We start from the raw sequence: 27,877 nt of genomic DNA on the forward strand, positions 1-27,877 counted from the left end.
TTCTTACAGTGTTGTTGTTTATATTGCAGTAATGCCTAGTGACTCCAACTGAGATTAGGCCCTGATTTGTGCTAAACCCTGTACATACAAACAGTAAGAGACAGAACCTGCCCTGAAAGTCTAACAGGTTAAACAGACAAGGCACACAGGATTGTTATCGCCATCATTTTTCAGGGGCATAGAGACACTGAGTAACTTGGCCAAGGTCAGGACTCTGTGGCAGACCCCAGATATTCTAAATCCCAGCCCAGTGCTTTTACCAGCATCCATCCTTCCTCTTCAGTACAAGATACTGGGGACAACAGCAACAGAGGAATGGAAGCAGTGTGCCTCCTGGGTTGCATTTGCTAACACAAAATTCCTATTTGACATCAACAAGTGCACTTTTGGAGGACCCGTACACAAGTGATAATTATTAATAGCAAATCATCATATAGCTGCATCTGGTGGGCTTGATTTGAGGTTGTCTTTTTTGTATTTTGTCTTAGTTTCCTTATTCCTTAACATGATGAGATTTGTCTCTGTTGCAGTAGTTTTTTTTCCTCCTAATAAACTACTGTTAACATTCTTTGCCATGCAAAATAATTGAAAACTAAATAGATAGCATACTCCTCTACAACATTACTATTATAACTATATATAATATGGTGTTTTTTGTATTAGTCAATAAGAGGGGAAGAGAATCAGAGCTTCCAGTGACTTCATTATACTTTTCCAGGGTTTCTTTTACATGTGAATTGTGTATTCCACATGAGATATATGGAATTATATTAAATTAATTCCAGATTTTGGTTTTGACTAGAGAGGGCAGTTACCTGCAAACAGGGAAGCTGCATGCTGTTTTATGTGAGCTGCAGGATTAAACTAGGGGTTTGCGGAATCTTACTTTAAATCTATATACTGCATCTGTGTGATACATTCCAGAAGCTTCTAATCAGTTAGGACACAATACTACCATGTAACCAACAACCTGGGGTAGACCCCTTGGCCAACTCCTAGGCATCAGCCAGGAGTGATGGAACCTCCCTAAAAAATGGGGGAGGCCACTGGTGCCCAAACTGTGGCCCCTTTCTCCCACACCACCCCTTCTCTGAGGCCCCATCCCCACACTGCCTCTTTCCCCCGCCAAGACCCTGCCCCTGCTCTCTCCTTTCCACCCCCTCACCCAGTCACTCATCCTTATGGCCGGTAAAAAGTGGGAGGGCCATGTACCCTTAATCCCCCCTGTTCCAGTGCCCCTAGCATCAGCTCATTTCTAAATCCTCTAACCCTCCCCCATGCATGGGGGATAGAGAGTACCAAAGGGGACCTCAGTCTGTAAAGACTTTAGGCCTACAAACCTCCTTACAGGGACATGGTCCACTAGTTAAAATCCCAGGTGTCATTTACCTCTGGCAGATGGGCTTTATAGCCTTTAATAGCACTGGACACTAGCCACAAGTTGCAACCAACTAAACAATCCTATAATCTCTCTTTATTAGACTTCTAAATGCTAGTCTTCACGATCCAAACTGTGCCTCCACAATGCTGCAAGTAAGGCAAAAAAACAAAACAAAAAAACCCTCCCTCCCACCCTACTTCCGCTAATTTGACCCAATGGGAAAAATTCTTTCCTGATCCTGGAAAACAGGGCAGACCTTCGGCATCCTGGAAGCAACACTCACTATCTACACTTTAGGGAGGGAAGGTGGAACAGCTGAAGCAGCAAGGTGAGGTGGCAAAGTTTGCAGATGATACTAAACTGCTAAAGATAGTTAAGTCCAAAGCAGACTGTGAAGAACTTCAAAAAGATCTCACAAAACTAAGTGATTGGGCAACAAAATGGCAAATGAAATTTAATGTGGATAAATGTAAAGTAATGCACATTGGAAAAAAATAACCCCAACTATACATACAATATGATGGGGGCTAATTTAGCTACAACAAGTCAGGAAAAAGATCTTGGAGTCATCGTGGATAGGTCTCTGAAAATGTCCACGCAGTGTGCAGAGGCGGTCAAAAAAGCAAACAGGATGTTAGGAATCATTAAAAAGGGGATAGAGAATAAGACTGAGAATATATTATTGCCCTTATATAAATCGATGGTACGCCCTCATCTTGAATACTGCGTACAGATGTGGTCTCCTCATCTCAAAAAAGATATACCGGCACTAGAAAAGGTTCAGAAAAGGGCAACTAAAATGATTAAGGGTTTGGAACGGGTCCCATATGAGGAGAGATTAAAGAGGCTAGGACTCTTCAGCTTGGAAAAGAGGAGACTAAGGGGGGATATGATAGAGGTATATAAAATCATGAGTGATGTGGAGAAAGTGGATAAGGAAAAGTTATTTACTTATTCCCATAATACAAAAACTAGGGGTCATCAAATGAAATTAATAGGCAGCAGGTTTAAAACAAATAAAAGGAAGTTCTTCTTCACGCAGCGCACAGTCAACTTGTGGAACTCCTTACCTGAGGAGGTTGTGAAGGCTAGGACTATAACAGAGTTTAAAAGAGAACTGGATAAATTCATGGTGGTTAAGTCCATTAATGGCTATTAGCCAGGACGGGTAAGGAATGGTGTCCCTAGCCTCTGTCTGTCAGAGGGTGGAGATGGATGGCAGGAGAGAGATCACTTGATCATTGCCTGTTAGGTTCACTCCCTCTGGGGCACCTGGCATTGGCCACTGTCGGTAGACAGGATACTGGGCTAGATGGACCTTTGGTCTGACCCGGTACGGCCTTTCTTATGTAAGAGTTTAAATTAGCTCTCATCCCCACCCCCCAACAATCATCTACCACTCCCTGCCCTACCCCCTGGCCAGTGGGATGCAGTGAACCTGAGGAGTGGGAGAGGCTCAGCTTTCATTTATGGTCTACTCCCTCATCCTCCTGGGAGCAGCACATCCTCTTTTTTAGAGCCAACCAGCAACCTCCCACCCCCATCTCCATACTCATGAATGTGAGTGGGAGTATTGGGGGGGGGGGGAAGATGCTCTCCCCACTCCACTTCCCTTCCAGGGACAGTGCAGTCTCCTTGTGGTCTGCCCAAGGGTCTCTGCATAGGGTAGCCATTGCTGGAGTGTAGAATATATGTAACTGTATGCATTTTATATTTGAGAAATGAGGCAAAATATTGGCAACAGAGTTAGCAGTTGGATATCTCACAATACATCATTGTTTTGAATAGTAGGATTCCCTTTTGTCATGGATTTACAGGGTCTGTGTTATACTCCAGCTTTTAAACAGTCTCCTGTGAGTAATGTCTTTAGTGTGCCTGTCCCAAAGTTTCCCCCCCTTTCCCCCCCCCCCCCCCCACCACCAGGACAGGCCACATTGCTTTGATGACTGAGACTTAGCCTTCACGCTCCAGCATCCCTGTTTCTCACTGTGACTCTGCAGTGAGTCCAACTGAAATCAAACTCCTGAGACACTCTCCTTTTTGCATTGCTCCCTAATAAGATAAAGTATTTGCAGCAAGGATCCCTTTTCAAAAAAAGGTAGTATTTATTAGTCAACTGGAATGCATTTGACATTTGACCTTGGCTCTGACCCTCAGTTTCGATTACAGGTTCTAACTGTGGCTTGACCCCGGCTCTGGTAACTGGCAGTTGACTCTGGTTCTGACTTTTGGCTTCATTCCCCAACCTGGATGCCTGCTCCACCCACTAGACCTGACTACTAGGCCTGACTGCCTAGGTCTCAACTCCTAACACTTAGTGCACTAAAAAGAGTATAGCTGTGGCAGTGAGAGTGGCAGGAGGGTCTAGCTGCCTCAAATACCACAGACTTGTACTTTGGGTGACTAAATCCCTCCTGCTACTCACACTGCCATGGCTACTCTGTATTTTTAGCATGTTAGATCAGTCAGAGCTAGCATGGGTATGTCTCCTCGAGCTCGGAATAGCACCTCCAGCTCAAAGTGTAGACATACCATCAGTATACAGCAGTACATGAAAGCAGGGCAAACTGAGGCACACAGGTAGTTCATAAAATATTGCCAAAAATTCCCAGTTCAATACATCTTTCATTAATATCACTAGGTGCACATTTTTCAAGTCCTACTAAACAATCTTGGGATTCCACACAATGAGATTCCACACAAAGTCATGGCCCTGTGCAAAAGTGATAATCAGGTCAACCCTTCTCTTGCCCATTAGTTTACTGCTGCTGGATGTTCAACATGGGTTCCTAGTGTTCTGAAGTGTTAAAACATTAACACAGATAAAAAAGTGAGGCATGATAATATGTTGAATTTACCTTTTTAATCCTGGGAGAATTCTGTGCCAATGCATGTGTGCAGAATTCATGTCCCCCACAGATTTCTTTGAGTCCCTGCAGAAAAAAAGACTTTCTGGTGAGGAAGCAAAGGGAAGCTGCAAGCGTGGTCATGCACCCCTCCCCAGCAGCATGGGCATGTTGTTTCAAGCACCTGGAACAGCCACTGGAGAGGTAAATCACTACAGGCTAGTGTGGGGAAATAGAACAGGGGGGCCTTCCTTTTAATAGCCAGAGCTGTGAATCTGAAGGCCCCGAAATAAACCCTCCAACAAAGATCTGTTATGCTGACTGCCCTTGCACAGAGCAGTACGGGCCTAAGCCTGAGCAAGACTAAACAATACAGTTCTCTGCCGAACTCGGTCAAGGGTAATGGCCAGAGGAGGGGGGTGGTGGTGGAAAAACACAGAACAATGCTAAGGGCTACAACAGAAACTGCTTTAGCAATATAATAACCGCAAGTTTCTGAAACCACTTGAAAAATAGAATATCCGCTTACATTAAGAAATTGCTTTTGCAAAAGAGCTGATCATTCTTGCAATTGCAAGCTATCTGCAAAATTCTCCAATTCCAGCTTTCTGCAAAAATAACCAATCATAGATCCTCTTTGAGCATCCCCTGGAACCCCCCCCCCCAATCTTTGACCAAAACCCCCCCGGAAAATAACATGTGTCTTGAGAAATGTACCCAAGCTGGTGCCAAGTACCACCCCTGGGGAAAAACCACCGAGCGCCCCTCTACCCAAATAAACGCCCAATTCTCGGGAAATAATGAGGAAGGTACCAGGAGGGAGGGGGGACTGACCCCAACCCTAATTTCTTAACTCATGATGTATTGTTTGTGATTTGCTTGCGGTTTGACGAAATAAAAGCTGCCTGCATGCGGTCTTCAGTGTGTCAGTCTTCGGACTGCACCCCAGTGCACTGGTATGTATGTCAATAAACTGGCCTCAGGCTTGAGTCTTTGAACTAAAATCACTGTGTGGGTGTCTTTGACCACGACACTAGGGATGCCCTGGCTGGTGGTTCCTACCCTGCGCTGGGCTTATCTGCTAGTCCTGGCTGGATTGCAGGCAGTTGAAGAAGGGACTTCACCTTCCCCTGCAAGGAGTAGCTGTGGCTGGGTCAGACCCACACCCAATAACCTCCCCTGGCTGCAGGAAACTCCATACCCCCTGCTTCCTGCATCCCCATCCACCCAACTCCCATGCATCTGGACACCCCCATACCCAAACTCCCCCACTGAGCCTCACCCCTTGCACCCAGAATCCCCCCTCTGAGCCTCCCCACATCCGAACCCTCACCCTGCCAAACCTTATCCCCTGCATCTGGAGTCTCCCTGCATCCAGCTCCCCCACCACTGAATCCCATCCCCCTGCATCTAGATCCCCACCCTGCACCCAGACCACTCCCTGCTGATCCCCCTGCCAAGCCCTCCCACTCAGACAATCCCCACCAAACCCCATCCCCCCCACACCCAGACCCCTCTCTGAGACTGAACCACCTTCACTGGCCCCCCCAGTAGAGCCCCATTGTCCCTGTCCCAGGAGCCCAGGCATAAATTCTAAACACTAAATTACAATAGAGTAAGAAGACAAATAACTCTGTACAATATCCAGTAAAATAAGATAATGAAAAACCATCTTACATTCTCCTTTTTTGTATGGGTGTAATCAAATAGCTATCTCAGTATTGCCATTTTGAGTCTAATTATTTGCAGGTGCAAAGTTGTGTGTGAAAATCTGGTGGCCAGTTTGAGGCCCTTTCAACATCTATTCGGATTGAATTTTGTGCTGTGCTTGACTAAATTATGGTGTATTTTAAATTTTTCTTTCAGCACATAATTTTTGTAGAAACGTTAACATACCAATATGTCACTCAAAATGAATTCTTCTGACTTAGATTATTTGCTTTTAAGGCAAAATTTTATATGAAATTAAAAAACAAAACCGCTACATTAAAATAAGTGTTGTAGCTGTGTTGGTCCCAGGATATTAGAGAGATAAGGTGGGTGAGGTAACATCTTTTATTGGGCCAACTTCTGTTGGAGAGAGAGAGACAAGCTCTTCTCTGTGCATTCTAGTGAGGCTATTCCTTCTCCTCCTCCTCCACTGCCTAGGCTTGAGGGCACAGGAGAGACAGTCTCCCTGCTCTCAGTTCCAATACTTAGCCCCACCCCAGCCCAGTGGAGGAGCAATTACAGGGAAAGTCCTGTTCAGCTTCAGTAGTCCTAGGATGAAGTATGCTCAATTGCTGTGTGGGGATAGTGCATATATAGTCTGGTTGGCACTTAGGAGCTATGGGCAGAATGGAGCATGATCAGTGCAGATGGAATCTTTGGAGAATTTAGCAGCAAAATGTTAAGAAGTCTCCACTGAGTATATGCAAAATGAGATTTGACAGAGACTTATAGGTTGGCAAAATTTGGGTGAATTTTCAAAGCATATTCCTGACTGCAAGGTGATTCCCCAGCCAAATTTCAAGTCCCTGATCCAAAGCATGGAGGCATTAGAATTTCTCGTTTGAACAGCTTTAAGTTTTTTTAAAAACATGGGGAAACAATTTATATTTCCCTAGTCTCATTCTCAGAAATGCCTGAGCTGTGTTAGCTGAAGCTTTCCTAACAAATTCAGACTCAAACACCTGGCATCAAAATTTCAGCCCAAAGTTAAAGTGTGGCAAAGTTATAAGCAGCTGAAAACAATGTCTTATAATGGCAAGTGTCAGACAAAACTTACCCATAAGTGGCACTAGGAGCTCTGCCTATAACAGCAGCACTGATGTGGGGAGCTCTGGTGTTCATGCCTTCTGTCCAGCATTTAAGAAACGTTGAACATTTTTATTACTCTTTTTTGGGAGGGACACCTAAAACTTACAAATGAAAAAGATCAGTTCAGTTGCTCGGTCCATCTCCCAATATGGAGATAACAAATGGAGGAAGAACAAATTTTATAATAAATAGAATGATAAATAACAGGAGTAGGGAGCATTTCCTTCCCAAGCAGCATGGGAGCTGAGAGGTAGAAGGCTTAGGGGAAGGGAGACCTAGAATAGCAACTGGAGGGATGTTCCCTGTTCGGTAAAAGCTATGTCCTTGCCTGGGTCGGGGAGAGCCGCACTGGCAGCTGTGGGGAGCTGCGGCAGATCGTCCACCTCCCTAAGCAGCCCCCCCCATCTCTCCACTCTCTGCCCAAGCAGCCCCCCATCCAGTGTTCTTGCCCACCCAAGGTCCCCACCCAGGGCAGGTGAGGGATCCGTGCCGCGGTTCCTCACAGCTGCCCGCCCAGCTGTTACCATCAGAGCCCTGCACGGATACAAAATTTATATCCATATCTGCACTGCTGTCCAGGGGCTTGGGATTCCAGCTGCAGGATGGAGGAGGGGCATGAGGGCAGGGCCTCAGGCCAAAGGGGCAAGGCCAGTGGGCTAGCCTCCCCAAAGTGGGGGTTCACCTGCCACCATCCTTCCAGTCACTCAGACCTGTAACCTGGACTTCATCAACTCAGGTGTTCTCTAGGTCCTCATGTCCAGGACATGTCTAAATCTTGCTGATTCTTTTTGCATAAAATCTCTAAGATACAGCCTCTCTTATCCATACATGCAGCTAAAACTCTTGTCCACGCTCTCATTATCTTGAGTCTGGTTACCCCCAACATCTTTTCTCTGGCCTCGACAATGCAATCTTGCCCTATTCGTATCCATTCAGAAAGCTTCTACAAAAATCATTTCCATAGCCCATAATTTTGACCATGTCACTCCCCTCTTTCAGCCTCATCATTGGCACTCCTCCTTTTCTATTGCATCAACCATAATCTGCTTATAGTCACTTCAAAGCTCTTTGTGGCCAATCCCCACCCTACCTATCATCTGTCATTGTTATTAAACTGTTGATGCTCATCTCTGATCAGCCCATGATTCCGGCCTTCATTGGTCACTTGTTAAATTTTCAAACAAGCACATTCGTGCTTTTTCCTATGGTACCTCTCACTCTTGGGGGATGCTCCCTATAAACATCTGTGAAGCTGTCTCATTATCCTCCTTCAAATCACTTCTCAAATCTCCCCTTTGCTGTTATGCCTAAAAAACACTCAACAGTTAGGCTGCTGGTGTACAGAGATCACTCTCTAGGATACTGACCAATATTGTCTTTTTGTTTCCTTACACTCCCCTATCTGTCTGTAGACATTTAATGTATCTTGTCTTATACTTAGATAAGAAAATATGTGGGGTAGGGATCATCTTTTTGTTCTGTGTTTTGAACAGCACCTAGCACAATGGGGTCCTGGTCCATGGACCAGTCTCCTAGGCACTACAGTAATACAAATAGTAATAATTAATAAAAAGAGAGCATCAACAGTTGTACCGCCCCTGCAGCACCTCCTTTTGGCCACATGTGGCTCTGCTGAAGTCTGCCTCAGTTTCCCCTTAAGTCAGGGCCTTTTAAGAGACTACACAGTCCAGATGTTTTAAAAAAAAATTGCCCTTCTTGGGTCAAATTTATTAAGTCCTGCACAACATCTTTCAAAATAGAACTCAGACTTACATAATCTTCATTCCAGTTTCACTGGGCTCAACTCCTCCTACCTGCAGGTCTGTCCTGTCTTTAAAATTCACTTCTTCTGGCTCCATTCCCAAGCTGGGTACAGCCCCTCCTCCATGAGGGTCTGTCTTCCTGCTTTCCCAGCACTTTTTGCCCAGACTTCTCCACAGGCTTTCCTTGCTGCTGAGTCAGGGTCCTTCAGGAGCCTTCTTATTCCTTGCAGTGTCTGTAGGCACCTGCCAGCAATCACCAGCAGCTGTCTCCCTGTTTATAAAGTGCAGGTGCCTTTATGCCTAGTTGGGCAGCAGATTATTGGGCCCCCAGGTGCATTGGACCCCACTCCCTCTGAAAGAGGCTAGCCATGCTGTGACAGGGAGTTTGTATGATGGGGAGCCATACCTCAGTATATTACAGTTGTCTAGTTTTTGTCATACAGCATACATAAACTTCTCCAGTCTAACATAAGCCTTATTTTTTCAAACAATTATTGCAAATTTTGATGTGTTCTTCTTCCAGTGAGTGGTAACTAGTAGTCTAGCAGTTCTTAAAAAGACAAAATTAATGTAATCTTATAGTGTAAACTGCTTTTACAGGAAGCCCAGCAGAATCCTAGATTCATCAGTGACAGCTGATTGTTCATGCAGAGTCATTTTTAATCATCTTCCTAATCCTGTTCCAGTAATTTCTAACCAGGCAGGCCCAGCAGATGTTCTCCACATCCCACAGTTAAGCACAGCTTCCTTTCCAGTTTAAAAAGAAATTGAGACTAGTTGGAGTTAGGCACCAGTGGAAGAGATAATATAATAGTTTTATTTAACACTTTCTGAAATAGAGGATGATGATCTTTCTCCAACTTGATCACACTGTTCTTTCTATTGACTTATTTTTTTAATAGTGTGCTGCTAATAAGATGAGTTCTATTTTTCCCTCTCTTTGCAGATACACTTAAAAACAACTTTTCTACAAGAGTTGTATATGTTAAAATCAATGCTTATCATCTTTGTAAATCCATCCATTTGAATACTGAAAGAACAGCTTAAAAAGGAATGACTGAATCTTTTGATATATGTATAAAGTACAGAATTTTTATTTAATCTTTAGCCTTCTACAAGTCTTCATTACATACTTTCAGTAGAAACAATAATAAAAATAATCTAACTGACCCAGATGCCTAATCCTAAAAATATAAATGCCTGTCTGTTAGACTAACAGATAAAAATGATGGTAGCTGATATAAATCTGTCCACAAGGTCATAAATATTTACTCTCAGTCACAAACGGCATGTTTACTGAAATGTGGGGTTTTTTATTACTACTGTCTAAATCAAAATGATGTGGAAATTGAACTGCTACTTAGAAGACTTGAGCAATAGTACTACTATTATTTATATATGAGCAATCACACACACACCATGATGTTGAAAATCCAGGAATGTGTCACAGCTACTATCTTCTTTTCTAGCTTGTTTGTAACAAATGCCTTTGATAAATAAGTAACATTTATCAAAATGTTTGAAGTCCAAGGATTACTTCAGGATTTTTTTAAAAAATATATTATGGTGCTTTTGCATATATGTGTTGAGAGGTGAACCCTATTTTTAAATATTAGTTTGTGTGTGAAGTATCCACTTACGGTAAGATATATGACTTGCCAATGGTGTTGCAGAGCAATAAATATGTTCACAACTTTTTAAAAAAGCAAGTGAATCTTTAATAACTTCCTAAAATCTTCAGTTTTCTGTGCCAGCCATACCCACCAAGAGCTCAGTCCTGCTCCAGTTGAAGTCAATGGGAATTTAACGTCGACTTCGATAGGAACTGAATCAAACTTCTAGTCTGTCATTTTCTTAGTCTACCAAGGCATTTATATCATGCTCATCACCATAGTAACTTAATGCTTCTAAAATCTATCTCATCCAAATCCCAAGACAAAATTTCCATTGAAATCACTACAAGTTTTGTTTGAGTGAGGGCTGGGTTATCTGACCTTACAAGAAAATATAGCGAGGGCTGTGAAATCAACTCTCCTCTCTCTCTCCTACTTCAATTATACCTAGAAAGTAAATTAATACTTGTACAGATCTATATATTTATTCTCGTTTTATATTTGATTTTCCATCTTTATGAAACATGGTAGAAACCAAGAACTCATAAAGACACATAGGTCAGATTGATTTAAAAATACATACACATCACGTAGCCTAGTAATTCTGTACAAAATATGAAATAAATAGTTAAATCTCTGTGTTGTTAGTGCAATTGTTTTCTACCTTTTAAAGATTATTTTAACTGCATTGTGTCATAAAAAGGATCTTATCTAATGCTCTTTTAAGTGGGTCCTTCCACAACTCATTAAATGTTTCTTACCCTACGTGGTACTCACATTTAAGTGGTAAGCATTGTTGAAAGACCATGGTTTTATAGGATTGTCCTTTAAATGATGTATTGACCCTTTTCAGAGCTTGGAGTGGTTTATCTCTGAAAATTCAATAGCTATGAGCCTTGACTTTCATTGTGAACTCTATTAAATGTGAATCTTTCTACTTTAGCTTGTTCCTATGATTTTTACTTGTCTGTTGCTAATTTATGTGTCCAAAGACTTCTATATGAAACATCGTTTATATAGGATTTAGGAACTTAAAGTTCAACTAATAATCTAATTCCTAAAGAAATAACTTCCTTTTTATGTATACCTTTCCGTGGTCAGATGGTATGTAGTCTACCTGATGTTAATTAAAATGAAATCAAATATCCCAGTATATGCACTAGTATAAAGGCAGTTGGATGTAGTGTGTATATATATATTCTAATTCATAGGGTCTACTTTGTAGTTTACTCATTACTAAAGAAGCAGCACCTACTGACTCATAATAGTTATATAGTAGTACATCTAATTTTGACGATTGTCAATATTTTTCATAAAATGAATCATTTTAACAGGGAAACTGTCTCATGGACAATCTTTCCCTCCCATTTGCAATTAGAAATTAGATTTAAATATTGACTTGAGAAAGTCTTTCTACACATGATTGTAGATATTGTTTGTGTATGTATTTCTGATCTTCTCTTCTTCTTGATGCATTCCTTGATCTTTCTGTTTTAAAACAACCATTAACTCTGAAGATGTACTTTATATTTTCTTGATGATTTTAGAAATTGCACTTTCCTCAGAGGATTTCTTGTATTATCATTGCAGCTGAGTTATGAACTTGACACAAAGTAAAATGTGTGTTGACATCACTGCAGGGTTACTATTTGTAACAATGGCTGGTGGACCCACAGGAAGCTGAGTTAGATGTCTCACTGCTGATTAGAATGACCTTGGAGTTTACCGTTAGACTCCAGATACAGATGTAGTTACATTTAGTGGGGAGAGCATTTTCTCTCCTCATACTTTGCACCTATCCGAGAAGAATCATTTTATAACAGCTGACTGCTCAGTGCCCTATCCTGAAGTCCTTCACTCACAACTCCCATCAACTTCACTAAGGCCATGTCTACACTACAAAGTTAAGTCGACTTTATGTAAGTCACCATGGAGCCTCCAATTTAAACAAGTCGATCTTGTGTGTCCACACTACGCTAATTGTGTCATCAGAGTGCATCCTCACTAGCAGGGCTTGCATCGACGCACGGAGAACTGCACTGTGGGTAGCTATTCCACAGTGCATGTAGCCAAATAGAATTTTAGGTTGGGCTTGCAGTGCCTTATGGGACCAAAACATTGGTATGGGTGGTTATGGGAACATGGCATTAGCCTCCAATGATGCACTTACCTCCCTCCCTCCCTGAAACCAACGGCAAACAAACCAAGCCTTTTTCATGCCTTTTTTCATAAGCCTGGGTTACCTGTGTGGACCCCATAGCACGATAAGCATGGGCCCCGCTCAGCTGTACACTGTTGTGAGCATTACAAACAGCTCGCCCCTTATCTTGCAATATTTACACAGCCGATACAGGAGCCGCCGCGCAGAACAATGTGATGCATGCACGCAGCCCTGCTGGAAAACATAGAGTGGAGCAATTCACAGTTGCTGGCAACAGTCACACATTACCTTGACATGGTTGAGCACCGTTTCTGGGCCCAGGAAACAGGCACTGATTGGTGGGACTGCATTGGTATGCAGCTATGGGATGACAAGCCTGGCTGCAGAACTTTCGAAAGAGTAAGGCCACTTTCCAGGAACTGTGTGAGGAGCTTTCCCCAGCTCTGAAATGCAGCAATACTGAAATGAGAGCTGCTCTGACAGTGGAGAAGCGAGTGGTGATAGCGCTGTGGAAGCTTGCAATGCCAGACTGCTACCGGTCAGTGAGGCATCAATTTGGAGTGAGTAAATCTACCGTGGAATCTGTTGTGATCCAAGTTTTCAGGGCGATTAACAGACTTCTGCTAAGAAGGATAGTGACTTTGGGAAACGTGCAGGACATTGTGGATGTTTTGCTGCGCTGGGGTTCTCTAACTGTGGTGGGGTGATAAATGGAATGCATATCCCTATCTTGGCAACAGACCACTTTACCAAAGAGTACATAAACCAAAAGGGATACATCTCAATGGTGTTGCAAGCGCTAGCGGATCACAGGGGCCGTTTCACTGACATCAACGTGGGATGGTCGGGAAAGGTGCGTGATGCACGCATCTTTAGGAACACAGGTCTGTTCAGAAATCTGCAAGCAGGAACTGTCTTTCCAGACTGCAAAATAACCATTGGTGATGTTGAAATACCAATCGTGATCCTGGGAGACGCAGCCTACCCCTTGCTCCCATGGTTCATGAAGCCGTACACCAGCAGCCTGGACAGCAGTAAGAACCGGTTCAACCATAGACTGAGCAAGTGCAGAATGGTGGTGGAATGTGCCTTTGGATGTTTAAAAGGTTGCTGGCACTGTTTGCTTACTAGATTAGACCTCAGGGAAAACATTATCCCCATTGTTATTGCTGCCTGCTGTGTGCACCATAATATCTGTGAAACAAAGGGAGAAAAGTTTCCGCCGGGGTGGAGGGTTGAGGCGGATTGCCTGGTAGCCAATTTTGAGCAGCCAGTCACCAGGGCAATAAGAAGAGCACATCGAGGGGCTCTGCGTCTCCGTGAGGCTTTGAAAACCAGTTTCAGCAATGAGCCAGAGTAATATGACAGTTATCTGTGTTGTTCCTTACCAAACTGTCCCTCCGTTTCATTTTCAACTACCGTGTGTGGAATGAATAAAGAGCCTTTTCTCCTCAATCCATGAAATTTTATTATGCACACAAACACACAGAGACAGCAAAGAATAGTCAGAATAGTGAAGGAATAAACTAAACTTTCTGCTCCTTGTGTATTATACATGTAGAGGAGGTTTGAAGGTTTGTTTGATAGTACTTGGTCTGAAAATTGTTTTCAACTGTCACTCATACCCACAGGAGAGGTCTTTTCTAAAGTAGCATTTGAGAAAAATAAAAGAAATTGACCTAAGGTAAAAAAAAATATGCAAAGAATGAACTACAAAGACGCCATCCTTAAGTCACCCTATTGTACCCAAGTATTGCAGCTGCTAAAAGAATTATTCTGTGATGTCTTCTATTTGGAAGCTTTAGAACAATGAGTTATCATAAGTATCATGAAAGCTGCTATACCAATATACAATGGAGAAAATTAAGAATATAGGTTAAACTTCAGCTTTGCATTTTATGGCTTTCATCAGTTGAAACTGAATCCTTAGCAGTGTGTAATATTTTGGGTTGTATCAGAATTCATAATATTTTGTTGTATGTTATGCCTGTGTTTTACTTAGCAGTATTTTTAAAACAATGTTTTTGCCCCTTAAAATTTGCAGTACTTCTTTACTGTTGTCTTTGGCCACGAAGGGCAGAAGCCACTGGAGCTCCGTTGTGAGGAAGAAAGTGATGGAGATGAATGGGTAGAAGCTATCCACCAAGCTAGGTATGAAACCGGCCTCTTAATTTATTCTAAACTCCACTTTTTATTCTTAAGAAGATGGTAGAGATTTTTAATCTAAATACACTCTCTCTAAAAAGAAAGTAATTTATTTTAGGCAAATGTATACTTGCATTCCCCAGGTGAGTTTCACTGGATAGATACAAATTGTTAAAGGCACATGTGTTTTGCATCACAAACAGTCAGTGCTCTAGACAAAATTAGTTTCAAAGAACATGTTTTCTTAGGGCAAAATACTTAGGCATTAATTTATTTTAAATGTAAGAGCTGCTTGGTCAGTTACTTGCAAATCAGAAATAAGTGTTCTGTAGCCATAGAAATGAGATAGTGAGTGACTCACAAAATGCCTTCAGATACGAGGGTACAAAAATGAGGAGACTAAAGTATATTTATATAATAAATACATTTCAATAAATAAAATGCCAGTCACAAAATTTAAATCCAAAACACTTTCCAGTGTGAAAAAAATGAAAGGCTTGTAGACCGTCACTTGACTGCATTATGACTTTCTACCATCCAGTACCCCTTTCCTCAGAAAGGGCCTGGGTGAGGAAGGTGAGGATTACAGCATAATGTGAAAGTCAGCCAACTCAGGTTTTGGGAATTGAGCTGTAGAAATGAAGGCCCTTTGCTGAAATGCCTTTCCTCCAGGTCCGTCCCTCATTTCAGCAATCACAGTTAATCTGAACAGCTATGGTAATGCACCGAGAGGGCAGCAGTCTCTAAGTTGCTCAGGATCCAAACCATGTAAATGCATAAATGGAAATGGTTTTGCTCTTGCACTAAAAAATGAGCACGAGTTTTAATTTACAATTATTTGATGATGATGTAGAGGGTCCTGGCTCCACTCGAGCCAGGCTTTTTGATGTGTGATATGGGTAAGAGGGGTTATGATCCCAGCCCCTCTTTTCCCTTACCTCCCACTTGTGGAGGATATGTGGTTCAGGGGTCCTCTTGAACCCTGAGGAGGAACCTAAAGAAATTGAATCAGGGCCTGAGAAGCAGGAACCCAAAGATTGCAAGAGGAACCATTCTTGCAGGGGAAGGAGATGGTGCACCAGAGCCACTGCACACTATACAGGGTAGCACCAAAGAGAAAAGGGAGAGTTGTTCTTAGAAGGGGTGCTTGTTCTGCAGCAACTCAGCACAGTGCTCTGAGTCAGGGGAGCTGATCTGGGTAGAAATGAGGGAACTCCTACACATGAGAGGGAACAGACAATCTAGGCCTGCGTGGGGTTAAAAAAGGCAGGTTTCCGCCACTGGTCTACAATATAAGGGTCAGAAAACCAATATATTGGGTAGGGATTAGGCTGAGACCGCCAAACTCATTTTCTCTTGTTTTTTAAATCAGGGTTTGAACTTTGGCCTCCAACTGTGGCCTAAACACAGGTTTTCACTATCAATAGGTTTTACATGGACCCCATAAAGACAATGTTGCCCCCATCCCTATCTTGATCTAGCCTGTCCTTCCATCTAAATCACATTTATCAGGTGTCTTATCAAATCTCTTTATTTGCTGGAGAACTTTTCAGGGATTCAGTAATTTTATTCAGTTCTGTCATTCTATATCATATTATAAAAGTATAAAATTGCTGCTCTTAAAATGTAAAGCTGCTTTTCCAGGAAAGTTACACATTCACTTTTCTTGTATAGGTTTCCAAGCCAGAAGAGTAAAACGAAGTGAGATGGGTGCAGCTTGTTGTATAAATTCTTTGCCTCCCTGTAACTTCACAGTTCAATACTTTGATATCAGCTTCTTTTTAATGAGGATTTTTTTGATATATGAGTTGTTAATTAATGACACACCAGCACAGAATTGTAACTGACTCCTGCCCTACACCCCCAGGGTGTCACTGTGAGCCCTTTGGTACACCAGTCCTAAATGCCTGGTAGTGTGCTGGGTATACCATACTCTCAGAGGCAAGCCCCTTAGGTGCTCCAAGCTTTAGGCCCCTCAAACTCTAGACCTTGGAGGGTCCCCCATAACACTGAATATGATGAGTAACAAAAGATGCATTACTACGGTTGCCTGGAATAAACATTACACTTTTCCTAGGTATGATGGCTCCAAGTCACATAAAAAGTTGATAAACACAAGTCCCAGTTCAGCCCCAAGGATGGTTCAGTCCCAGAGCATGAAGGTGGGGCTCCTCTAGTTTAGTGCAGGGATACTCGCTCGAGGCCACCCCTTTCCAGAGACAATCACACACTGGCCTGCAAATCCCTTGGCCACAGTCCTGTCCTTTTATGTGGCACCTGTAGTCTCATTCAGGCCCATTGCCCCACTGTTTGCAGGCCACTCTTGAATGTCCACTAGAGGCAGCTACCACTAGCCCCTTTGCCAACCACCAGTTGCTTCCCAGCCCAGTTCTCAACCCTTCAGTCCCAGCTCCTAAACTGCCTGGCCTCCTGCTCCTGCTTCAACATGTTGACATCACTTTCTTTTTAATGAGGATTTTTGGATATATAGGTTGTTAATTAATGGCACATCAGCACAGTGTAAGTATCAGATAACTTGCTCCCTTCAGCCTCCTGTTCCTGCTTGCCTCCAGCTCCCTCCTGAGCCAGGTCCTCTCTGACCTCTGATTTTACTTCTCTTCTCTGTGCTGGAAGTATTATGGAGCAATCTGTTGGCTGGGAATAACGTAGTGCTTAGTAACCAGCCAGCATAGCTGTAGAAATCACCTTGCTAAATAAACTTTGAAGAGCTGGCAACTTTATTACACATTGGGTATGGGAAGGAAGCAGATAGAAATATCAAAAGACAAACCAAACGTGAGATCATCTAAAAAAATCCTTACGATTTTTGGAGGTCTGACTCATGCCTTTTGGGGTGGGCAATACCACAGGAGTTTGGAACCAAATCCAGCAGGTTCTTTTTGCTAGGGATTCAGATACATTAGATTTACTTGGAGTTTCATGTTTGCATATGGAACTTCAGAATAAATCATGAACCTCCCCCACTCCACCCCTTTTTAGTTTCTCCCTCTCTTAACAGAACCTAGGACTCAGCTTTAATTTAGAAGGCCTTCTTGGAAAGAAGGGGAGGGAGGATTGTTCTAGGGGCCTAAAACTTTTCTTTCCCTGATCACTTAATGAGGGGAAAGGGAGAAAAGCCTGTTCATACTCCACTGTGGGTATGTTTTAGGAGAAACCAGATGGAGAGTCCCCATATCTTTAATTTTGATGGTGAAGGAAATGTTGCCTGGTTTGGAAATTGGTGCCATCATTTCTTACAACCCTAGCCAGTAAATAGGAGAAGCATCATAAGTACACTTCAAAGGAGCAAAGAATTTTCAGTCCTTTTTAACGGGCTATATAGTTAAGTCCTTGTTCCTTAATGGAGCATGCCTTACAGGAGGGTAGTGGAAGTCTAGACTGACATATAGCTCACTGTGGGATGTACATAATTATTCATGCAAGATAAAGTTTTTCTAGGCATTCTTCTAAAGGAGGGAGAGTTAGCAGATAAACCAAAAAAAAAAAAAAATCACATTTTATAATCCAACTCTGTAATCTATATGGATTGTGACCATAGCAGCTGCGAACAGTGTTGCTTTGCTCTGCCATTTAACATAACTTTGAGCTGATGAGAAACTTAATTTTCTTTAATTCTTAATTGAACAAATTCAACAGTAAAACTTTATGAAAGGGAAAAAATAGAAAATAGGGGCTTTTTACTTATCCCCCTATATGTTTGAGTGCCCTAAAGCTATTCTTTCCATTGTTCAGGTTAATCCCCCTTTTTTTTCTTACATATAACATAAACACAGTTGTCATTAAACATGGGAGGAGAAAAAAGGATCAGGGCTTAATTTTCCTCTCACTTACATGAGCTTTTTATCAATGTAATTCCTTCTGATTCACATAATTGTAAGGGAGAGAGAATTGGGGTCTTAGTTATTGCTTCTATTTCAGACACTTTTAACTGCCACAGATGCCTTTTGACACTTAAGAAGAAGACTGACTACTCTAGAGTCTGCAAAATAAATTCTTGAAAACTGAAAAATAGGTGCACTAATACAGATTATTTTTAATGGGTGTATCTCATTTCAACTATTGTTCATTCCACTAATAATATATAGGATGTTTCTTGATTGATTTCCCCAGGAATACAATATGATGATCCATATATTGTGATATTAATTATTGAAAAAAGCCCAGAGCTGTTTGGATGGGTGGTTATTGTTATACTATTATGATGATGATGATTACAATAATTAAATGATAAAAATAAACACTGTAAAGGGAAGTTTCAACATTTTAAATCCTTTTCATAATCCATTAAGAGAAAAAAATCTTGTTTTATGATGGCTTTGGGAACGCCCTCCAGTTAATTTAAATATGAGCTTTTTTCCAGGTCAGCAATTTAATTTAATAGCCATATTCAGTGTTGGCGCCCTCCAGTACATGACTCCATTAATTTTTATTGAATTGACAATTAATAAATATATAAAAAAGAGCAAAGTCAGAGAATATGCATATTTTAAATTTTTCTTTTTATATCAAGTCCCAAAATAAACTAAGAAAAAGTATTCATTATTAAATGATTGTTGCAAAATAAGAGAAGTTTAAACATTAGAAGACATTTAGTCAAAATAACTTGGTACTGCCCTTTCTATCCCACGCCCTTTGCAGACATAAGAGTGGAAGGAATTCAGTGCTCAGCATTTTGAGTGAGAGTTCATAGACAGAAATAAATCACAGTCAAGTAGAACAACACATACTAAAGATTTAGTGCTCACTTGTTCAAGATTTTGTGCAGTCTGGCTATGATTCGGCAAAATATTTAAGCAAGTGCTTTACTTTAAGCACCAATGCTCTCATTGACTTCAGTGGGACTATTCACATATTGAAAGCCAAGCACATATGTAGGGATTGTTTCTACCATATGGAACCTATGTTGGCATAGCCATGTAGAGACAGCCTACACCAAGAGAAGGAGGTTTCTGTCGGTGCAGGAATACCATGTCCCTGAATGAAGTTAGCTACTCAAGGGAAGCACTCTTCCATTGGCATAGCTATATCTACACTGGGGTTTTTGTAAGCATAGCTATGTTGGTCAGAGGTTTGGTTTTTTCCACACTGACTGATGTAGCTATGCTGATTTAATTCTTAAGTGTAGACCAAACCTAAGTACTTTGCTGGATCAAGGCCAGAGTGCACAGCACCTTGCAGAATCAAGCTTTCTGCACATCTCTAGTACCTATTTAAGTGAGGTTGAATCACATGGGGAAAAAAACAGTCACGTGAAGAGCTTGTGTAGGAAGACTGATTTGAAAACATGACACCATGAAAATTCATATTCTTTTTACCCAGAAGACGAGTATGGTACTGCCAGTAACTGTTCTGGTCATGACATAAGGTCTGGCATAGAGATACAGTCCCTTGACAGAAAATAATATGGAGCAGGAATAAACTACTAACAAAGGAGTTAAAGAAAAAACAATCATGGCATAATTTCTGGATTAGTTTTTTAAAAGATTCTATTGATATCTCAAACATGATTAAGAACAAAATATTAAAAACCAAAACCAAATTATTTGATAACTACAATAAATATGGGGGAAAAAACTCCTTCATGATTAAGGGCATGTTACCAGAGTGATAGGTACAGATGGATAAAAATAGTCCTGGAATTAATGCCAAATACTGATAAGCAGAAGATAAAAAACAAAGAATTTAATGAAAAAAAATTAATAAAGTTCCTGGGCTTGTTCTGAATATAAGGAGCTCAGATAAATGACTCTGAGATTACCTCCCTCTCTGATGGGGCTAACAGAAACCTGCAGTAATGATGATACATACACCTTGTGTAAAAATACAGAATGTTAAAATATAATTACACATTAGAGATTTGGCTGCTTTATGATTAAACTATGAATTATATATTAAGCAAAAGAAACACAATATTGTAAGGTTCTTTTACTCATATTATGTAAGAAGATATGGAAGTCAGCATTTGGCTTATTTACTAATTAATATTTTTCTCCCTAGTTACTCAGACATTCTGATTGAGAGAGAGGTCTTAATGCAGAAGTACATTCATCTAGTTCAAATTGTAGAGACAGAAAAGATTGCAGCCAATCAGCTTCGACATCAACTTGAAGATCAAGACACGGAAATTGAAAGACTAAAATCTGAGGTATTTGCATGCAATCACATTACTAAAGTGTCAATGATTTAGTATATTTTAATTACTTTGTTACCTCTATTGCATAATGTTCCCATTCTTGTAATCTTTGTGGACCTATAATAGATCAGTAAGGAAAATACTCAATAGTCCCATTAAAAACACTAGGTCAGAACTTTCCTTTTAAAGTTAATTATTTAGTGATTATTTAGCTTATTCAGTTGCCTTATTGGCAGAGTATTTTAAAAGACCCATCACTTTGTGATTTGGATTCTGCTATTCATATTATTTACTGTGTCTTAACAAAATGCAGTTGAAAAGCATTTGTTTGATCCTCAACACATTTTTCTCTGGCTTAATTTTTTTGTGATTCAGTATTGTAATCTATATCAGTGTAGTCCATTCATATAAAATAATGCTTGATTGGATAAGGGATTTTCATAGATTCTAAGGTCAGAAGGGACCATTGTGATCATCTAGTTTAACCTCTTGTATAACACAGGTCAGAGAATTTCCCAAAAATAATTCCTAGTGCATATCTTTTAGAAAAACATTCAATCTTCATTAAAAAATTGTTAGCGATGGAGAATCCATTGTGGCCAATGGTTAATTACTCTCACCATTAAAAATTTACACCTTATCTCCTGAGGTTGTAGAGTCTGGAAGAAGCACTGAGTCTCTGGAGGAGGAAGCACCTCCTCATGCTATTTATGTTTCCTCTGGCTGGAGCAGGAGCATCACTGTTTGTTTCCAGAGAGAGCTGTGTCCAGGCCTCCTCACCCAGAAGGATGTTTGTAATGTTGTACAGGTGTAAGAAGCCCCCAGAAGATCCTTCAAAGAGAATGAAGTGCTACATAATAAATACCGTAACTGAACATTTCTAAAATCTTGAAGAAAACATTAATGGTATTGTTATTTTGTCAGATTGTAGCTCTCAATAAAACTAAGGAACGAATGCGACCTTATCAAGGCAACCAGGAAGATGAGGATCCAGATATAAAAAAAATTAAAAAGGTAAAACTGTCATGTACCCTGCTTGGAGGGAGAAAATGGAGATAAACGCACCTGTATGTGTTTTACTAAACAATTAGTTTTGCTTTCATTGATTGTTTCCTTGTTTGCTATACTCAAGTGTAAAGCTGTTCATTTCACCCTGTCTGTATCTAAACCAGTTAAGTTACAGCAGCTTTTAACATTTCCGTTGTATGAAAGCAGAATATTTAGTTACATACTACTTAATAGGGTAATCTTTGTCTGTACATGATCATTTTTGTCACAAACTAGTTACATAGATCTAATATTGTCATGACTTTAGAGTGGTTAGGAACATTTGGACTCAAGCAATAGGCTATTTCCTTGTTGGTGAAGAAATATGTGACTACTTTATCCACCATTTGTGCAGTTCTTACAGAACATGATTTTGAAGAGAGTCGTTTGGTAGCAAAAATACACTTCAGCTTATATCTCATTACTGCAAATAATGCACCACTTTTGGAAATTCAGAAAACAGTTTGATATTAGTTTTCAGCTTGATCTTTTTGGTTGTAATATCTTCAGGATGCTGTAGACCAACATTCAAAAGGGCCTCAATCCAGTCTTTATTTGGACCTTGTAAACTTAGCATATGCACAGAGGCATAGCGAGCGCCCTCCGTACCCTCTGACCGGAGGGGGCCCCGCAAGGAAGGGGGCCCCTAAAAGTGGCAAAATAAATACCGCATTCCAGTTTCTGCATTGTAAGGGGCCCCGCCCGGACATATGTTCGGAGGGGGCCACCGTTCGGAGGGGGCCACGTTCTTTGTTGCTACGGCCCTGCATATGCAACAAGTGCATGAGGAGTTTTTAGTATCATTTCCTATGCATGCAGGTAACTGCTCTGGAAATGTGCCTTTGGGGGTTGCATATGCAAAATTTTACAGACACACACACAAATGTAAATTATAGTTTGAAATGTTGACTCATGTACTTACCATACCCATTAATGATACATCCTTTGTGTTATGACCATGTTCTTGGGTTTTCACTCAGCCTTTCTGGATGTGGTGGTCCAGGAGTCATTCTGGACTGACTGTGAGTTGGTGCCACTGTGTCTGGGTTTCCCTTGCTACATGAACGGGCTTTTATAATGAAAGCTAGCCACAACCTTAAGTACAGAGAGACTACTGCTTTTCTACAGTAAGGTCATACAGTTGCTCAGTAAATACACATCTTGATAGTTGTATTAAATTGGGTTTATTTTTAAACTAATTTCTTGAAAGTAACATGTTCCCATATGAGGTTTTAGATTTTCCTTGGAAGAAGGTGTAACTGCATATTGGGGTCAGGACAGGAACTGACTCTAAAGTCTAAATATGTCCTTTAAGATGGCCAGAATTAGATCTTCTCTCACTAAATCAAATCCACTTTTATCTTGGCTTTCTGCTGCATTCAGTGGAGATTTTCACATCTCAGAGATGCTTTTTAAGAGTGACAAAAGCTTGCCTTTTTCTCTGGTAGTAGTGTAGTCAGGGTTGGTCTGTGGTAGTAGGCAATAGTTATTTATATAGCTCCATATAGATGTGTATGTGCTATACATACAAATAAGAAAACAAGGCAACTTTATTGGCATTACTTCAGTGTCACCAAGATCAAAAACTGCCCCAGGTTCCCTTCCATGAGAAGTTTACGGTGCAAGTTAGGCAAATAACAAGATGAGAACTGACCAAAGAGAGACTGAAACAACATAAAACCAGGGGAAAGAGAAAAATGCATTGATAGAAATAACATATACAAGGATATGGCACCTGAGCTTTGGTTAAAAGGTACCAGTATATATCTGTGATACTTTTCCAATCTAATTTCTAATAGCAAATTTTACTGAACAACTATAGTATTTGCTCTAATAAATGGATATCTTTAAAATGTGCATGCATGGCAATTATAGAGCAGTAAATCATTAGAGAATGCGAGGCCTTGGCAATTAACAAGGGAGTCTGCACAGCATATTCATATATTTTGAAATGAAGATATATGTGATACAAACAGTTCTTGCCATGATGGAAAACTGGCTTAATTTCTTTGTTTGTTGTTAACTTTTTGAAAGTGCTTCTCATTACTCTCCTTGTTCTTCTGTATTTGATCAATTTTAGGTTCAGAGCTTTATGCGAGGCTGGTTGTGCAGAAGAAAATGGAAGACAATTGTCCAAGATTATATTTGTTCTCCACATGCAGAAAGCATGAGAAAGAGAAACCAGATAGTTTTTAACATGGTCGAGGCTGAATCTGAATATGTGCACCATCTTTACGTTCTTGTAAACTGTTTTCTCAGGCCCTTAAGAATGGCTGCAAGTTCAAAGAAACCACCTATTAGTCACGATGATGTTAGTAGCATTTTCCTCAACAGGTATTTGATTTTTGTCTACTTCATCCCATTGTGCTTCAATTTTACAGTAGTAAAGTTGGTGGATAACATTTTGTCCTGACTTTTATTCAACCTCACTGAAGTAAATAATGTTTCCTGGGGTGTAAGCAGGGGCGGCTCCAGGCACCAGCGCAGCAAGTATGTGCCTGGGGCGGCAAGCCACGGGGGGCGGCCTGCCGGTTGCTGTGAGGGCGGCCGTCAGGCTGCCTTCGGCGGCATGCCTGTGGGAGGTCCGCCGGTCCCGCGGCTTTGGCGGTAATTCAGCGGCGGGGACGCTGAAGGCGTGGCACCGGCGGACCTCCCGCAGGCATGCCGCCGAATCCGTGTGGCCAGCGGACTGCCCGCAGATGTGCCGCTGAAAGCCGCCTGACTGCCGTGCTTGGGGTGGCAATAACCATAGAGCCCCTGGGTGTAAGTCAGAGTATGATCTCTCCCCCTGTTTTAAATTATATCTTTTGACCTCTCTGCAGCCACGCATTCTACTTTTTCCTCTGCTGGAGGAGGAAAGTATAACTGTCTCTTCACAATGCACTGGGGAAGAAACTTCTCTCTCCTTTCCTTCTTTTTCTCAAGAAAGCAAGACAAAGCTTAGTGCATTCACGTGGTCCTGGTAGATCTTAGGGATGGGCATGCTGAATTTTGTTCTTATTTTCTTTTGTCCTGCCTAAAGACCTTCTTTCTCACTTGCCTGTCTCTCCAGATCAGCTTTCCCTATAAGGAAGAATGATTCTTTGCACCAGGCAGCTTGATACAATAGCACCCAGATACTATGGTGACAAACAAGTGCATGAAAAATGGGCAGATAGTCAAAATGAATGAGGAGTGGGGTTGGGTGTATGCCTCTCATTATAGATGCAATCTTGGTGTCTTGTAAGGCATTTATTAAAGTGCATGAGAATGGCTATGATCAGTGAGCTACTCCAAGTTTGAAACAGTTGAGGCAGTACTGCATAGTACTCCAACTATTGGTTAGTTAGTAACCTAGCTTTCTGACTTTGTTAATTCTGAGAACCAAGTGCTGTTCTGGGACCTTTGAAACATGCACAGGCCATACTACTTGATCTTTCATGCTGATTTCCTTGTTCTGAATGTTTCCTCCCTAATGTCTGCAAGTCAAACAGCTAAATTCAGAGGAGGAAGTCTTAATTATGAGCAGTTTTTTTAATGTGCCCTGTAAGGTTTCCTTTCAAGACCAAAATGCATTATCACATAAATAGCTCTAGTGAGTTATATTGTCATTGACCTCATAAGATGGACAGTTTTAAAGCTCACACTGAAGAAAAAAGCAATACGGTATGCTGGCACCATGTAGAGTTGAAAAACTACAATAAAGCTCAATATGGCTTTCTATGTCTTACTGCTGTGTTTAAGTTAACATAATGCATTGTCCAAAATATTCCTTCAGTTGGTACACCTGCTCAATAAAGTATGTGGAATTTTTTATTTAATAAACAATTTTAATAAAATAGCTAAACATTTGGAATACATATCTCTGTAATCTGCTATAGGTGTTTTTATAATGATGTAGAACTGTACCTAAAAAAAGTTGAATTTTTAGTTATTAAATACTAAAAATAGATGCAATATATTGATATAGAAATGTTGATTTCCATAATATTGTTACGGCACCTAGTGCAAAAGTACTAATCGGAAAGGATTTTTTTTTTAGTGAACTATTAGTTAGAAAATAAGGTTTGAATTTTTTATTCTTTCAATACTTCTTTTTCAGTGAAACTATAATGTTTCTTCATGAAATATTTCATCAAGGATTAAAAGCAAGAATAGCTAATTGGCCTACTTTAATTTTAGGTAAGTTACTATTACTTGTATTCAGACAATGAGATTTTCATGGCACTTTTCACCATTGGGTGACTTTTAAAAAAATTAATTGTCCCTTTTATATACTATACATTTACAGAACTAACTCTATACATATAATTGTATATGATTATTATGGCTTGAGGAAAATTGTGGGTGTCAATTTGTTAGTATTTTTTGTGAGGAATAGCAGGGCCCTTCAGAGGTATGAGGGCTCCTTTTGAGGTCAGCCTTTGGGAGGACTCTCTTGGGTCAGCCTCTGCCCAAAGATTAGTTTCGGCATAGTCCCTGAACTTTCCATTATCATTCTGTGGCTACTATATGGTTAAAATGGTGATGCTTTGTCAGGAGAGGGGACCAAAGTTTGTATGACTTTATGAATATAATGGAAATAGAGCTGATCATAGTAATGCTGCTTCTGTAGAGCTGACAGAATTTTTTGTGTAAGAGATGGATAACCAGAAAAAAGAGTTGTCTTGATTTTTTTTTCTAGCTGACTTATTTGATATTTTGCTGCCAATGCTGAACATTTATCAAGAATTTGTTCGGAATCATCAGTACAGTCTACAAGTACTGGCAAACTGTAAGCAAAACAGAGATTTTGACAAACTCTTGAAGCAATATGAAGCCAACCCAGCATGTGAAGGGCGAATGCTGGAAACATTCCTTACTTACCCTATGTTTCAGGTAGTCTCTACATTTTTGTGATTGTACATTTGTAAAATTCATTTGCATCATTTATTGTTGCAAAAATTAAGATCTGTTGAAGGTAACTAATTGCTTAATTAAAAATACTTGAATGAAAATTAATTTAGTCATTTGTTTATCACATTATTATTCTGATATTGTTTGCATGTGGAGTGATAGTTTCAAAACTACACTGGTTCCATTGTATTCAGGATCTTGCACTTGGAAAGAGGAATGTGGGAGGAGGAATTGTGTCAAAATAAAATAAATAAAAATGGAGAAGCAGATCCTCTACCTTGATCTGCTCCAACAGCATGAAGAGGTCGGTAGGGAGCCACACACCAGCTGGTGCAAGTTAGAGCAGCTCCAAGGCTGCTGTAATTCGAGCTAGTGCTGGGACCAGGCAGATAATCAAGGAGGAGGAGTTATTAGCTTCCTGACAGGACCACCTGCTCTTCAGTGATCAACTTCTGCTAAGTGTGGCGAAGAATCTATCCCAAACGACTTTAAAAAGTGTATTGTACTTCTGCTAACATGTCTTGATCTGTCTGGATGAATTATTTTCATCTGTCTGCAAGGTTCTATAAACCACCAGTCTGGCTGTTTTACAGCAATTACATTTGACATAGTTTATATAGTTTTTCAAAAGAAAGTGTTGCTGATATAAAAATACTGACATTTGTGTAATCATGCTAGTTAATAGCCACATCTGCCCAAAGGATTTACTTCTGTTAGCACCTGTAGCATTCTCATTTGCCTTTGGTGAGCTCTTGTTTTTAAATGTTGTAAATTTATTCTGCTGAATTGACTAAAACAGCTGGTGATCCATAAAGGGGATGTTATCTTAATTATTGATTGCTTTATTTGTATATAATATGCAGATTTGCAACCTCTCTGCTTATGAATTTTGGATGTATGGAATGTGAAAGGAAGGCATGCCCCATTGCCTAAGGCCTAAATTTCCAAAAGTGACGAGGGATTTTGGGAGCCCCAGTTTCTGAAACACTTTAAATTAGTCTGATTTTCAGCTGCTGCTCTCCAGCCACCCATCTCTGAAGGCAGCGCTGCCGCCAGCAGCAGTGCAGAAGTGAGGGTGGCATGGTATTGCCAC

At 40.7% G+C, this 27,877-nt stretch overlaps 1 protein-coding gene across 1 annotated transcript in view; it reads left to right on the plus strand.

The window, feature by feature from the left end:
• Positions 1-27,877, plus strand: part of RASGRF2 (Ras protein specific guanine nucleotide releasing factor 2) — a 206,388-nt gene that overhangs the window by 35,855 nt on the left and 142,656 nt on the right. The window contains exons 2-7 of the mRNA XM_065406010.1: positions 14,608-14,714; positions 20,727-20,874; positions 21,787-21,876; positions 23,990-24,243; positions 25,991-26,070; positions 26,573-26,766. Of these exons, the coding sequence (XP_065262082.1) occupies positions 14,608-14,714; positions 20,727-20,874; positions 21,787-21,876; positions 23,990-24,243; positions 25,991-26,070; positions 26,573-26,766 (873 nt within the window). The remainder of the gene's footprint in view (positions 1-14,607; positions 14,715-20,726; positions 20,875-21,786; positions 21,877-23,989; positions 24,244-25,990; positions 26,071-26,572; positions 26,767-27,877) is intronic.

This window comes from Emys orbicularis, chromosome 6 (genome assembly GCF_028017835.1).
Source record: "Emys orbicularis isolate rEmyOrb1 chromosome 6, rEmyOrb1.hap1, whole genome shotgun sequence".
In the NCBI taxonomy this organism is placed as follows: domain Eukaryota; kingdom Metazoa; phylum Chordata; order Testudines; family Emydidae; genus Emys; species Emys orbicularis.